At 43.7% G+C, this 16,583-nt stretch overlaps 1 protein-coding gene across 1 annotated transcript; it reads left to right on the top strand.

Moving 5' to 3' along the window:
• The first annotated feature begins 1,972 nt into the window (after nucleotides 1-1,972).
• PIM3 (Pim-3 proto-oncogene, serine/threonine kinase) lies at nucleotides 1,973-5,286 on the top strand. Its single transcript, XM_075274162.1, has 6 exons — nucleotides 1,973-2,653; nucleotides 2,790-2,899; nucleotides 2,992-3,042; nucleotides 3,239-3,602; nucleotides 4,199-4,375; nucleotides 4,468-5,286. The coding sequence occupies exons 1-6, from the start codon at nucleotides 2,572-2,574 to the stop codon at nucleotides 4,650-4,652; spliced, it is 969 nt and encodes a 322-aa protein (XP_075130263.1). The 5' UTR covers nucleotides 1,973-2,571; the 3' UTR covers nucleotides 4,653-5,286.
• The last annotated feature ends 11,297 nt before the right edge of the window (nucleotides 5,287-16,583 follow it).

Below are 16,583 nucleotides of genomic sequence, written 5' to 3'. Positions count from 1 at the left end.
ACTACGTGGGCCACATGCGGTTTTATATACTGCTAGAAAGCCGACAGTGCGCTGAATTCAGCACACTATCAGCTTTCATGTTCTGTGCCCCGGGCGAAGAGCTATCGGTGCCGGTTACCGTACCTCTTCACCGTTAGAAGGGCGTTTCTGACAGTCAGAAGGGCGTTTCTGACAGTCAATCAGGAACGCCCTTCCTCACAGTAGCGCCTATAGCACTGAACTGTGAGAGTGGTGAGGAACGCCCCCCAATATTCGTCTATGGATGAGTACTATCAGGAGGGGAGGGAGGCGTTCATCACTGCTCCCCAGTACAGCACTATAGGCGCTACTGTGAGGAAGGGCGTTCCTGTCAAACTCCCTTCTGACGGTGAAGAGTTAAGGTACCGCTCCGATAGCTCTTCACCCGGGGCACAGAACATGAAAGCCGATAGTGTGCTGAATTCAGCGCACTGTCGGTTTTCTAGCAGTATATAAAACCGCATGTGCCCCAAGTGGTGAAAGGTCCTCTTTAAATAGGAGCAGGGCTGTCTCCAGCCATATCCTTTGTATACAGCTTCTAGCAGCCACGTCAGCTGATTGGTACAGAGTTTGGGTGACAAACCACCACCAATCAGTTATGGATGACCTATAATGTGGACAGGTCATTAGTATCCTTGGGTCTCACACTTCCCCTTTAAATTGTATTGCAACCCTAGGAGCTGGGTAGGATTGACAATAAGGTTGTGCACCTGTGACATGTGCCCAAATGTTCAGAGACTGGAAACAAAAGGGTCTGTCCGTATTTCCAAGCAGCTTTTTGATCACAGCAAGCTAAATGTATGATACCAATCTGAACACCTGGAGATTTTCATCCAAATCATAAAATGCTAATTTTTATTTCATCTAAAAATCATTCTTTTGTAACAGTCCAGAAATGTCTGCTTTGGAGCTAGTTGCTTGAATAAGTCCCACAGATCCCTATGCACGTTTTAAGCATGTGTTCACCTCACAAGATGTTTCTTTGTCGCACTCACATCAATACATAAAATGCAGACATTGAGGCAGTATGTTCTAAAACACATTCCTTCCCTTTAATAATAATGTCTCCAGCTTGCTGTCCTCGCACGACCTCACGAGCAGCATTCCCCCTGTAAAATATGTGAGACATTTCAGCTGCATTAAAAGCGGCTCTCCCTGAGCCATAATGGTATGCTTATAGTGCGGCCGAGCCAGGCGCTGCTCGGCTAGCTAGCGCCCCTTGTGGCCAACTTGTGGAATGGCGCCTATGAAATTTGCTGCAGGTTAAAAAGGCGCCCGTGAGAAGGTTTAGCCTTGCGTAAAACAGTAAGCGATATGTACACATAATAAATAAATAAATAAATAAATATATATATATATATATATATATATATATATATATGTGTGTATATATAATGTATATAGTGTGTGTGTGTTTTATTCGCAGCTTGTACTCTCCAACAGCCACTTCTTAGCAGGTGCCTTCCCGCTTACACAGCCTACCTGTACTAAATATAGCTGCAGCACGGCTGCTAAATATACCCGCCCGGAGAATACCGGTGCCATACATCTGTCAGCGGTGTGCTAGTACGGGCACGGTGTGGCGGTGATACATATTAAAATGATTAAATATGGCTGCTGGTGCTGCAGCAGTTCATAGACTCGTCAGGGCGCAGACAGCATCGTGATTTTGGTGCACTGTGTAATTGGCATCGAGCACATCTCCTCCCACCTCTCCCTCAGACGCAGTGTCTCAGCTTCTCTGACCTTTCCCAGCGCTGCCAGGAACTGAGAGAAAAGCACGCTGAGGAATTCCTGCCCAACGCCCCTGCTTCACCTCATACATATGCAAAATAGCCTTGCGCCTATTGGTGGAGGCGAGATATTGATATCTTAATGCAGCGATGCCATTGGAGCAGCCGCCACTATATAAATATGTAAATAAAAGCTCCTACTTGCTAATGTGAGAGAGAGTGTGGCTACATTTTCAGACATGTAACCTTCCGTGTGTCTAGCTACTACTAGTAAATAGTGCGCACTGGTAACAAAGCCTGTCACCCGGAGCTAGCGGCACTTCACGGGCGCTCTTACGGCCGGGCGTATACGTCCACAGCAGAGACATTTTCTGGATATTTATTTATAGAGCAGTGTTTCACCGCTGGACACGTAGGTGTTCCCATCCAGGCGAGCGCGGAGGGATATCACTCAGAGCACAGCACAGCACCAAAATACTAGGAGTTAAGAGGCAGGTCTGTCAGTAATTGAGCTCAGTGCTGGGGAGGGCGGCGGCGCGCGGCTGCTGCTGCTACTACTACTAATCGTCATCATCATCATCATCATCACACATCTCATCTTCTGGATTTTCCGCGCCGTCTGCGCTACAATCCCTTGGAGTGGATTTACCGCCATTTTCTGATTATTGACCATTATTTGTGGACTCTATGGATTGTTCAGTGTGAGGAGCCGGTTTGTTTGGGGAGAACTGCCGCGGACGTGACGGGAGGCTGAGGACACCGGCTGCCGGCATACGCCTCGTTCTGCTGCTTTGGCGCTTTCTAGTGGATGTAATTGAAGATGCTTCTGTCTAAATTTGGTTCCCTGGCTCACATCTGCACCCCCAGCAGCATGGATCTGCCGGTCAAGATCCTGCAGCCAGGTAGGGCATGATACTGGTCACGATGTGATGCTGTGTGTGGACCTGGGCGTCCATTACTATGGAGGGAGGGAGGGAGGGGGCTGGCATACACCCATCATGGGGACATTTACTGAGAACTGTTTTGTTTTTCCTTTAGTAAAATCCGAGAAGGAGCCTTTTGAGAAGGTTTACCAGGTGGGCTCTGTCTTGGGCAGTGGCGGATTTGGCACAGTGTACTCGGGCAGCAGGATTTCGGATGGGTTACCGGTGAGTTGCTGACTATACCGCTGACTACTATACGATCTTGTGACTGCTCCTGTAATTCGGGGATACTTAGTTCTCATTCCCTCTCCTCTCAGGTTGCTGTGAAGCATGTCTCTAAGGAGCGGGTGACAGACTGGGGAACCCTGGTAAGTATCTCTGATTTGGGGGTGACTAGAGGGCAGGGATCTGTATCCACTCTGTTTACCTTGGTGCTGGTGTGTGATTTGGCAGCCTCCCCCCCCCCCTTCTCCGCACATTTACTGCGGAATGTGCAGGGACTGCCCCTGCTGACGGTGTGACATGTGGGATTGACATCGTCCTCTCTGATTCTCCCCTCTCTAGAATGGAGTCATGGTGCCCCTGGAGATTGTACTGCTTAAGAAGGTGGGATCTGGCTTCAGAGGCGTCATCAAGCTGCTGGACTGGTATGAGAGAGCAGACGGATTCCTGATAGTCATGGAGAGGCCGGAGCCAGTGAAGGATTTGTTTGACTTCATCACCGAGAAGGGGGCCCTGGATGAGGACACGGCTCGTGGCTTCTTCCGTCAGGTGCTTGAGGCTGTGCGTCACTGCTATAACTGCGGGGTGGTGCATCGAGATATTAAGGATGAGAACCTGCTGGTGGATCTGAGGACTGGCGAGCTCAAGCTCATAGACTTTGGTTCCGGAGCGCTGCTAAAGGACACCGTATACACAGATTTTGACGGTAGGTTGTACTAGTGCATAGTGCAGGCTTGTGGATGGGGGATGCCGGCTAAGCTTTGCCTGCTTGTAATGCCTCGTATGTATGGGAGGTGTGTGCACCCGGCACTACTTCTGTATTGCAGGCTTGGTGTGTAGCCGGCATTGGGAGCAGCTTCTGGCACAGAATGAGTGATGGGTGTGAGGCAGTGACTGGAGCTGCCGCCTCACTTCACATCTGTTTGTTGTGAAACCCGAGCCTGTGAGTCATGTGACCCAGCCTCCTCGCAGATTCCAGGTTTTGTTTGGTATCCAAGGAACGGTAGAGAGGCGAGGGAGCTGTGGCCGCCTGGTGGGGGAGGGGAATGGGCTCACAATGCCGGGATAAGACATGGTACTGCCCCCACCTCCTCCCTTTGTGTCTATTTTTGGAGTGATGCTGCAGACGGCACATGGTGCTTGAAAGGGAGCCTAGTAAACAGCTGATGCACATAGGGCTGCTCATTGCACTTCAGTGGGGGATGGGGTTTGTTGTGGGGCCTTTTAGAGTTCACTGCTTCTAGTATTGCTCGCTGGTTGTATTGGTTTGTTTCTGTAGCTGAACATCTCTTTTGTTTCCAGGTACGAGGGTTTACAGCCCCCCTGAATGGGTCAGATACCACAGGTATCATGGAAGATCGGCAACCGTGTGGTCACTGGGCGTCCTGCTGTATGATATGGTGTGTGGGGATATTCCTTTCGAACAAGATGAGGAAATCTTGCGTGTTCGTCTATACTTCAGGAGGAGAATTTCCCCTGGTATGTACTTGGCCTATTCTGTGTTTTGTTTTGGATTTTTTTGACGTGTGACCTCTGATCTGATTTGTAATTGTTCTCATTTCTCCATGCAGAGTGCCAACAACTTATCAAATGGTGCCTTTCCCTGAGGCCTTCTGACCGACCCACACTTGAACAAATCTTTGATCATCCATGGATGTGTAAATGTGACCTTGAGAAGTCTGAGGACTGTGATTTAAGGCTAAGGACAATTGACACTGATGCGTCTAGCACAAGCTCAAGCAATGAAAGTCTGTAGACAGAATCTGAGTCGGGGAGCACCAAACAGAATCGCGTGCTGCTACCAGTGCTAACCTGGAAGGTTGCAAGCATTTACTATACTATAATTAACCCTTTATACAGGACTTTTTTTTTTTTTTTCTTTTTTGTTCGTTTGTTTTTTTTGTGTATTTTGCAGTTCTCTCCCTGGACACAATCTTCATTTTTGACTTGAGGATCTGAGTTATGGGCCAATGCTTACACAAAAAGACTGACTTTACTGACATAAGAGAAGCAGTGACCTCTTGAGTACTTAGTATACTGTTTTGCTCTCATAGAGCCTGGACTAGATTTTTATTTGCTTTTGAGTGCCTTTTCGAAAGCTGCTTCAGTGGGACTTTTTCTGTTTGTTTTTAACTTGTTTTATCCGGAGCTGTGCATCTCCAAAGAAGGTCCACATCGTCGTCACGAGCTTCGCTCGGCTCCTATGTGCCGTTTGGGATCCCACTTGCTGTAATCTGACAAATTGCTCAGTGGACTTTATGAACTGATTCTTGTAATGGTGCATGAATGCATATTGTGACCATTTCTTTTACAATGTACTTCATGCAAGATGTATGGTCATTTTGAGCAGAAATGCAGTTTGTTTTTATGTTTTGGTCCTCTCCCCCCCCCCCCCCTCTTTTTTTTTTTTTTTTTTTTTAAATTTTTTTTTATTTTTATTTCCCGCTTCATCTCTACCACTGGGCAACACAGGACCATTTTATCCTCAATTTTCCCAACCCTTGTCAACCCACAAGTCTTAAGTATGTATGGTCATGTTATATGCACAATCAATGCAATATTCAAGGACTCTTACTTTTTTTTTTTTTCATATCTATTTAATTTTTTTTCTTGTATTATAGTTATTTATTGCAATTATTTAGTCAACTTCTCACTATTTATTTGGTTAATTTATTTGTCTAGAATTTATCCAACACTGTGCTTTACACTGTTCGGAGAGCCGCCCCTTTACTTTTTATCTTTTTTAAGGAAGCTAACTAGTGACTCCTCTGCATTCCAGTCATATCATCTTCCCAGTCTTTCCATTCCCCTTCCTTTCCATGACTCTAGCAAGTCTGATTTAGATGGATAATTGTTGTAAAAAGTCTAATTTAAGGAAAATAGAATTACTGACTTCCAAGAGTTGGTTCTTATGCCTTCTTGTCTGGTATGTGTTACCAGAAATGAAAAGTTGCGTTTTTATTTTATTTTTTTTTTCTGACAATTTAAATTATTGGCATTATACAGTCTCCATGCAGTGGCTCTGGGAGGACAAGTGGCAGAGTCATGACCTTAATTTATTTTATTAGCTGTGTTGTGATCTGGCTGCATTTTATGCAGTTTGTTTATGATTTGTATTTTTTTTTCTTTAACAGTGTGAAATGTATGGAGATCATATTTTTTATACAAGTATTTCAATTAAACCTTTTGTACATAATTTGTCACTGTTTGTTTTCTACTATTCACATTGACCCTTCTCCCCCAAATCACCTACAATTTTACCTTGAGCGCCATCAATTTGGGTAAGTTACTTGGAATATACTGACGGCCAAGCCATTGGAAAATGTTGTTGATTGGGGCAAATGTATTCCTTGCAACCAACCTGACTCTTTTTGTCTATCCCAAGCATTCAATATGGTTTTACAATAATTTAAGTAGAATATATTTACTTCTCAAGGAATTCTTTGCCCCCTCAGTCTAGTAGCATTCATAATCTAACTTTAAAAAATTCTTGCAACTGTATACTGTTAAAATTGTGTTGCATTCAAGCAGCAGTTCACTGGGCATGTTGGCTTTTATCATGTCTATCCTTTTGTTTTCAGAAAAGCTTGTTGCCTTTTCTCTTGAACTCCCCAGTATTTAAGTAAACAGAAAATTCCTAAATTTTCTCTGGGAATTTTTTTTTTCTTGTTGCTTCTTCTGAGATTTATTCCTGTTTACAGTAATAAGGTAAAGTGTGATTGTCTCAAAGGGGTCCAACATCCACATACCACACGGATCAGCTGTTCCTACAGACTTTGGATGCTGGAATCTAATTGATGGGGAGTTTGTGCACCGCCACTCATATTCAAATAGTAGGTGCTGCAATTCCTGAGAACTGCTATGCAGTAGAAATGGTTGCTGTGCTGCTGCTATTACTTGAATTTTAGTGGTTCTGTAGGAGTTGAGTGGCTGCTATAGCTTCTGGGTCTCTCCTGCATTAGGGTAAATTCACACTGAGTTTTATGGTCAGGATTTTGAGGCCGTATCTGCCTTAAAATCCGCCAAAAAGACTGCTCCCATTTTCCAAAAACCGCTCCATAAACCGCATCGTGGTTTTGGCAAAAAAAAAAAGATGCAGTTTCTGCCTCCCAATCACTTGCATTGATTCCCTGAGGCAGAATCCGCCTCAAAAAAGGTCATGTCGCTTCTTTTTTCTGCTAGTGGCAAAAAAATGCTAGCGGAAAACTGAATGAAAACATAGACCACTATTGTATGGAGATGGATTTGTAGGCGGATTCCATGTCCAAACTCCGCCCACTGGCCCTGTATGAACGAGCCCTTTGCATTTCATGTGTGAATATTATGCACAGCTGGCTGCGACGGGATGCCAATGCAGTGCATTATATAGCTCAGTTATGGATAAAAAAATTTATGGAGCAAAAAAAAAATTTTTGTTGCAGATTTTTTTTTTTTTTTTTTTTTTTTTTAGCCAAAGCAGGGAGAGAACTGAGCAGAAGGTAGAAGTATTAGAACCTCCTATATATTTCCCATTCCTTTTGTAGCCATTCTTAGCTTCGGCACAGGCTTCGGCCTGAAGAATGAGCACCTCGCTTCTTTTTTCCAGGAGCCAGAAGAAACAGCTCCCAGAAAAAAGACCTGAGCTGCTCCCATTGATTGTCTTTTTGGTCAGGATTTTGAGGTGGATACGGCCTCAAAATCCTGACCAAAAAACTACGTGTGAACTTACCCTAAGAGTTTCCTATATGTTTTCCATTCCTTTTGTAACCACTATAGGGTTTGGCTCAAAAGACCTCAGCAAAATCTTCAACAAAAAAAACTGCATTTATGTAACGTGGGGCCTCATTCTAAAGCACTTAAATCAACATGTATGAATAACTTGGCCCTGAAAAGGTTTGAGACCTAGTCATCTTTCATGAGGTGTATGTTTTAGTAAATACTTGCATTCACCAATAACTTTTGAGCACCTGTTCTTTGTGAATTGTGGCATTTTTTCTGTTATTTTTTTTTTTAATTAAACAACAAATAGGATTTTCCTTTCTCCTTGTCAAAAAATTGATTCCCTGCACAGTCTGGCAGCAGCAGTGCTGATTGGACAGTGCCATACTGTGTACACACCCTGAATTGGTAACACCAAGATGTAAATGTATTCATACATTTCTAGTAGGAATAACTGAGGAATGGCACAATGCAGGGTCCACACACTATAATGCCGTACAATGACCCCTCCACACACGATAATATCCTATAGTGGCCCATGTGGTTTTCTTTATGAATGTTCCAAAAATTTTGAGCTTTCACCTGAAATTTTTTGGGGTTCACCACCCATAAAACATTATATTTTTGGGTCACTTCAGAGTTCAATGATCAGAAGGCACAATAAACATTACTTACCTCTACTGGCTCCGACGCCCATCTTGTGGCAACTACATGTCTTTGAGGCATCATGAATGACACTGGTGTAATGTCACATAGGTCACGCCGGTGTCATTTTATGTCATTCATGATTTCTCTACAACCAGAAGGGCCGGAAATCTGCACAGAGCCCAGGAAAGGTGAGTAACTGTTTGTTTGTCACCTCCCCTTGCCCTCAGTATATTATATTCTGAGGCCTAAAGAGACCCTAGAGTATAACTGCAGTTTCTGTTAGTTTGTGGGCCAACAAATCTTGCAAGATTCATCAAACAAACTCAGGGGCCGCCAGGCTGCACTCCGCAGCAATAGTCAGGGTAAGGGCTGAGTCTCGGGGCAGGTAGCTTGCTAGCCCAGGGCCCATATTATAGTTGACCCACTACGAGTTTTCCCGGTGATATATATGGCCAATCCACTCCTGTTCATGGGGAAATACAAATATTTACTAAAACTGAAATGTCAAGACAGGTTCTCTAAGGGTATGTTCACATGGCGGAAAATGAAGAGGAATTCTTCATTTTCTGCTGCCGCATTTTCGCCTGCGACAGGCTGTGGATGCATCAGCATTCCATCGCTGCTTGATTAGGCCCAGATGAGTGGACCAAAACAGCAGGGCGTCTCAAGCCGTGGACTCTGGCTGAATCAGTTGCAGAATCAGCAGCAAGATCAAGCAGGACGCTTCTTTTTTCCCAACCTGCAATCTCTGCCTCCCATTGAAAACAATGGCAGGTTGATTCTGGGAGGAATCTGCTCTGGATTCGGGGGTGAAATCCACCTCCAAATCCGCAGCAAATTCCTCCATGTGAACATAGCCTAAGAGCATAGAGATGGCTCATATTTGGTAAATACCCTGTTACCAGAGATAATAATCCTACTAAGGGCTCGTTCACATCTGCGCCCAGTCTCCGTTCATGCAGGTTTCCGTATCCTGCACAAAACTGAGCAGGAGACGGAAACCTGCAGGACTCTTTCATACCCATTCATTTGAATGAAAGATGTGCGGCGGTGAGCGTTTTATGCTCTCCATCGCGAAACCGTTTTTTTTGTTTGTTTTTTTTGTTTGTTTTTTTTTTTTTTTAACTCGGACACAGAGTCGGACATGCAGTACTCTGTCTGATTTAAAAAAAAAAAAAAAAAAAAAAAAAAAAAAAACAGTTTCGCAGTGGAGAGCATAAAATGCTCACCAGCGCTCACGGCCGGACCCGGTCTGACAGCTTTCCGTCTTCTTCATGCAGAGAACGGACTCTGGGCGCTAGTGTGTACCTAGCCTAATATTACAAATGTGAAAGTTTGGATGTTTGTGTGTTTGTTAGTCAATCACGCAAAAACGGCTGAATGGATTTGAGTGAAATTTGGCACATAGATTGTAGCCTCGATTAAAATATAGGCTACTTTTTATCCCGGTAAATGACATGGCTTCATGACAGCCAGGGCTGTTAACTTTATATATAAACACCCGCTAACCCTCAGTTTACATACATTTGCATATTATCTGATCTGCTCCAGGCACTGCTGACACACTGACATGGGCAAACACCTTTAATCCAAATTGGCAGTTTGTCAATTTTAAACATGCCTGGAAAAAGAAAATCTAATTTGTCACAAACAACGAGAGCTATGAAGGAAGCCAGAAGTCACAGAGTTCTCCTCAAGTGGAGCTGAGGAGGATCATCAAAGCCAACAACACGCTTATTATATGGCATTGCAGCGAGCTGCTGAGATGCCCGAACAATTACAGGCACGGTGCGAAGAACAAGTTCAGTGCCAGGCTAACTTAACAGCTGCTGAAATGCTAGAGCAGGTGGATCATCAACACCAACAACACACTCATTATATGGCGTCTCAGCGAGCTACTGAGATGCCACAACAATCATGGGCACAGCGCGAGGAATGAGTTCACTGGCAGGCTAGATTGAGACTTGCCAAAACGCTGGAGCATGCAGATCATCAACGCCAACAACACGTTCATTATATGGTGTCACAGCGAGCTGCTGAGAGGCTGGAACAATCCCAGGCACAGCGCAAGGGACGCGTTCAGCGACAGGGCAGCTTGACAGCTGGGGAAATGCCGGAGCAGGCAGATCATCAACACCAACAACACGCTCATTATATGGCGTCCCAGTGAGCTGCTGAGATGCCCGAACAAATCACAGGCATGCTGCGAGGAACAGGTTCAGCAGCAGGACAGCTTAAGAGCTGCCAAAACGCTGGAGCAGGCAAACCATCGACGGCAACAATTTCCTGAATATAGGCGTATCATCCACTCCAACAACCCGCACACGAAGTCGCGGGCAGAGGCTAGTATGATAATATAACAGATCAACTTGAAAAAGTGTGCCAATTATCTATACTAATTCCTATACAGTATATGCATATTAAACATGAGTATTCATAGTATGATTTTTCTTTCCTTTTATTTACAAGTAAATTATTTCTGACATATTAAAAGGCTATGGCTATATTTGCTCAAACATTCATCTTACCAGGTGAATAAATACTTAATCACCACCTGTTATGTAAATGAATATTGTATGGTCATCTAGTGCCCTCTGTTGGTGTATTTATGTATCTATATGTTAATGATCTGCCTTATGTATTTAGATTAATATATTTTATAACAATATTTTTTTTTTTTTTTACACAGCATCAATATATTCCGCAGCACTTTACAAATCACAAAACATTTTTACGAAGAAGGTTACTTTAATTAGACAAATAAATAAAGTTGAATGAACTGGTCACCAGCCAATGTCCTGGGCATAGAGAGTTACATTCAGAAAAAAGGCATCATGTCTGTGGGATATTGTGGATGGGTGGGTTGGGGGTTTAGGGTGGGGGAAATCTGAACAGAGGAGGATTAATTTAAAGAGTGTAAATGCAGAAATGTTACATTAGGAGATAATATAGCTTTTCCTGAAGAGATATGTTTTAGGGATGTACTTGAGGCTATAGAAGATAGGAGTTAATTTGATTGTTTTGGGTAGCACATTCCAGAGAAGTGGTGCAACTCAGGTGAAATCTTGGAGATGGGAGGGGGAGGTTCTGACAATAGAGGATGTTAGTTTTAACTAACTGGCTGAACAGAAAGCAAGCAATTTTCTCCACAGATATTCAGCAACCCTAGACGACTGCTGAAGTGAATTCATATAAGTTGTGTCAGAGGGTTTCCACCATCTGTTGAAAACAGGTTTTAATGATAGCTAGCAAGTTAAGCCCTCGTTCACATCTGCTTTTGTATTCCGCCTAGGGAGAATCCGCATGGAAACCCTCGCAAACGGATTACAAACGCAATTGCAAGCGCTGTGCTGTAAAAGCACACGGACCCCACGAATCATGTCCGCTTTGACTTGTACTGTCAAAGAAGGCATTCCTCTCAGCCCAGCAATGACCCTAGACTGTATGGCCCACCTTTCTGACAGTGGGGAGATATTGGTGCCAAAATTGATGGTAACAATTTCTCCAGCACCAGGGCACATACTGGGAAAGCAACACTGCACTGAATTCAGCACATTGTTAACTTTCCAGCGGTTTACACTACTGCACATGTATGAGGATGTGAAAGGTCCTTTTTAAGCCAGGCTTAGTTATTTGAAGGCCATTGCATGTACTGTACATTATTAAAGGGACTTCCACAGATAATGAAAGATTATGAATGATAATCTGTTTTCCCTTAGCCCAAACAGCAGCACAACTGGGGTATTCCTGCCGCTATGAGCTGTTAGAACAGGTGGAATTTTTAATTACCTAACAGTTTTGACCCCTATAAGAGGTCAGAAGACCTGCTCCTCCCTCGTGTTAGTAGCAAGTATAAAGTACAGCATACGTTTCATAGAAATAATACAAAATAGTATAAAATTAGTACAAATATACAGCATAGGGAGGAAGCCTTGTGTTGCTGTTTGGGCTAAGGGAAAGCAGATTATCATTCATAATCTTTCATTCTCCCTATGCCCAACAGCAGCACAACTGGGGATTTAGCAAGTATCGCTTTTACCCTAGGGTGGGTGATCCTGGCAGGCTGATGCCAACACAGAGTGTCCAAACGCTGTAGACTCCGTTGTCCGCCAATCCAGTCTATAATGCTTGGCGAATGTTAGATGCGAACTACAAGAAGCCGCGGCACATATCTGCTCCAAGCAAGTCTTCCCCCCCTCCGGCTCCAGCGAGCGCATACGTCCGCTGGAGCCGGCACGCTGTGGAGAGGGGCCAACAGGCAGGAGCGCGGACCAGAAGCAAGCCGAAGGTAAGAAGTAGGGGGGAGAGGGAAAGCCCTGACCCCAATAAGAGGTCAGAACACCTCTCCCCAACCACCTGTCCTGTCCCACAGGACAGAAAAAAACACAAGAGGGAGTTGGTCTTCTGACCTCTTATAGGGGTAAAAGCTGTTAGGTAATTAAAAATTCCACCTGTCCTAACAGCTCATAGGGGCAGGAATACCCCAGTTGTGCTGCTGTTGGGCGTGGGGGGAATGGTTTTTATTTACTAGGTTGATGTCATGTTGACAACAACTGACCGTTGCAGTCAATCACTGGCTTCAGTGGTTCACAAAGTGATATATCATTATAGCTCAGTTAAAGACAGGTAGAAAGCACTGGAAAGGCAGTGCTGGACCAATATGGGCATTCAACAGGTAGGCAATTGTAATTTTGTAATTTTATGCCATTACTTTTCCGTGCTTTAACTGTTTAAGGTCTTAGACAACCCTTTTAACTATTCTTTCCATAATAAAGAAACCTTTAACCTGTAAGGTGGAAACTTGGACATGTGAACTTATGTAAAACGAGCAAAAATTGTGTCTTTTTTCACTCAACTATTTATTTGTTCTCTAGTAATTCTCCCTTAATGTTAGTATCCCGTAATGTCACAGTCAGTTGTAGTTTCACAGGCCTGAGATGCACTAGTATTGTTGTAAAGATATTTCATTGAATATACAGTATATGTCTTTTTAATCAACCATTAAAAGGATAGCGCTACTAGTATCAATGTTTCTTATACACTTCCCTGTAGAATCCTTTAAATACAGTCTGCTAAAAACTCACTCAATGCGATAGCAAAATTAAGAGTCAGTCAGCTGAATTTAGCACATGTACCAAACATACTCAGTGACTGACACATATACTGGCAGCTGATCTCTTGGAGTCATCATGAAATATTTAAACAGCTATAGCCACTCTGGCTGTAAGACATCTGATTCTTCTATTTATAGTGGCTAGAGAAATGACTATGTAACCAGCACATGACCATTACAAATGTTGAATGTTTACAATTATTGCTTCCAACACAACGGGAGGACAGAATACTAGACAGTCTAAATCTAGCACTGTTTATGTCTTTAGAGCCTATAATCTAATATCATAATGATGTCTTTACATCAGTTTATATGACAAAATAAAAATCACGTTTTTATTCTAGCATTATATCCTGTTTCGCAGTTTCTGTATATAGAGACTGTAGATGAAACCCACTAATTTATTGAAAGCATATCTTTATTGAAAACATAAAAAAATTAAGAATTCAAGAGTGACCATATGTACCCTATCTGTAAGGATTGGAGTCAGGGTCAGGCAGTGCAAAGTGACACAGCTGGGAAAGCAACACTGTGCAACTAATGACAAAAGGGGTCGCAGGCCCTGCGGCTATAACTATGCTGTAATATCTGAGATGAGGCAGACCAATGCACTTCCTAATTGAAGTGCGCCTACCACGGCTCCTAACCTTCTATCCGGCGGCTAGGATAAGGGGAGAGGAGGCCCTGAAAGTCCTAGGGACTGGAGTCACGGAGTCACACCTAAACAGAAAGCACAGTGTAAATGCAATGCCAAACAAAAGACTAAACAGCATGGAACCAGGGAGGACCACAAGTCCCAGCAAGACACAGAAGAGAAGGCGAGGTCAGACGAGCAAGAGGTCAAGCCAGGAGATATAATAAAAGGTACCAAATCAAAAGACAAGGGATAGTCAAAAATACAAGCCGGGTCTAAAAACCAAGAAACGTATGGAATACAAACAGACAGGGAATCAGACTGAGCAGGGGGACCAGGAAACACAAAGTGAATGGCTGGCAAGGATCCATGCCTGGGTGGGGTTTAAATAGCAGCAGAGAAACACACCTGATGGCTAATGACATGGAGACTGAAAGCAAGGAAAAGATTAACCCTTAATGACCTAAGCACACCCAATAGAACTCCTAACACGTCTCCCAGGGAGACGCCGCGCAGCAAGGAGACCGCGGCGACTCCGTATCCTGACACTATCCTTACTCAAGTCATATTCATAAGACTAGGATGTTGTGATTTGGTACATTGTTTTTGTGATTCTTACATTGTATGCTGAATGCGACTTTCTGCTGTTTCCTCATTCAAAACTTATGCAAACTAGCATACATGTTACATATCCTGTTTGGTTTACCGCTGCTTCAAGAATCCCAAAAGAAAATCAAAGAAAGATAAGGACAGTGAGCCCTAATACTAGACACGCCCAGAAGTCCTTACCTGCTTGCCTCAACTACCCTAAGTGGTAGAGCACAACTAAGAGACAGTCCCTTCCTATGACGAGAAAACACAAAGACAAACAAAGAACAATGGGTAGAGAAAAAGCCAAAGGTCAGAACCAGTCAGGCAACAAAGAACAAAATAAGAACTAGAAGAATAGACAGGTCTGCAAAAAGCAGATGTCAGGAAATAACAAGACCAGAGATACAGGAGAAAAACACTAGCATGCTCAAGAGAGACTAATAGCAAGCACTCAGGTATGGTTTAGAAAACTATATATTGGATGTCAGGAATCTGTCCCAGGCTTTTTTGGACCAGACTCTGATTTCCCATCAATCAAAGAAGGAACTGGAGAGGTGAGAGTGGAAAGAAAGGATGTCAATCACATTAGCAAAACTGAGGTTAACTGTTTGAGGAGCAGAGGGAACGGATAGACTTTGTGATGAACTCACTTGTTGACTGTAATATTTTGCCTGGAGGTCCACCTTGTGGCTTTTGAATAGATGGATTTACTTCATTTTGAATTCTTCCAACTGTCATGGCACTCACATGATGAAGTTTGGAAATTTTCTTGGCTGAGAGACCACTATCGATGAACTGGATGATTTTTTTTTTCCTATTTTGGGAAATCTTAATGGCTGATCCTTGATTTGAACCAGTGACCATTTGGTTGGGAATCAACCTAATAACAACTGAGCTATTAGGCAATTTGAGAAGAGGTTGTAATTTGTAGTATACAAGAAGAATCATTGATTAGGTAGATAATCTGTTTTCCCTTAGTCCTAACAGCAGCATAATATGGGAGGGGGGGGGGGGATTTTCTGCCCCTGTGTGATGGTAGGACAGGCGGAATTTTCAATTATCATTTAAAATTAATATGAAGGACTAGGATCCTTTAAGAGGGCACATTGACCTTCCCCCCACGTGTTAATACTAAAGAATAGAGACGAGCGAGTACTGTTCGGATCAGCCGATCCGAAAAGCATGCTCCATAGAAATGAATGGATGCACCTGGTACTTCCGCTTTGACGGCGGCCGGCCGCTTAACCCCCCGCGTGCCGGCTACGTCCATTCATTTCTATGCGAGCGTGCTGTTCGGATCGGCTGATCCGAACAGTACTCGCTCATCTCTACTAAAGAACACTAACATAATCTTAGGGAGGTGAAGCTTGTGCTGCTGTTAGGACTAAGGGAAAACAGATTATCTACATAATTAACGATCCCCTTACGTCCAACACAGCAGCACAATATAAGGATATGGCAAGTAATCCCCCTAGGGAGGGTTTCCTCGCCTTACAGATTCTAGAACTGACCACCCAAAGTGGTGGTGGCATCTGAGACATGGGAGTTCAGTCTGTAATGTTTTACAAATGTCAAATGTGAAGACCAAGAAGCTGCAGAACAGATCTGGTCTAAAGGCTGAGCCCTATTCTCTGCCCATGTAGTAGAGACCGCCCTCGTTGAAGGTGCTGTCAGGAAACTCGGGGGACACCACAGGCCTAATTCTCATAGCTCCTTTGAGTAAACCACTCACCAGAGATTATTGTGATAACTGCAAAAGCGGCCACATGCACCTTCAAGGTGGCGGGAGATAGCCCTTTGTCTAAACCATCCTGAAGAAAATCCAGGATCACCCCCACTGGGGGATCGGATTAATTTTTACCATGGTCCAGGCACCAGGATTTAAAGATGTTACAAATCCTTTTATAGGCCTTATTGGTTGTCTCTGCCCTAGCATATGCGAGAGTCTTCAGGACGGCCTCTGACAGTCCTCTATGCTTTAATAGGGACTGGTCAACCTCCAG

This window comes from Leptodactylus fuscus, chromosome 5, assembly GCF_031893055.1.
Source record: "Leptodactylus fuscus isolate aLepFus1 chromosome 5, aLepFus1.hap2, whole genome shotgun sequence".
NCBI classification, from domain to species: domain Eukaryota; kingdom Metazoa; phylum Chordata; class Amphibia; order Anura; family Leptodactylidae; genus Leptodactylus; species Leptodactylus fuscus.
This window is presented reverse-complemented; position numbering and strand designations above follow the sequence as displayed.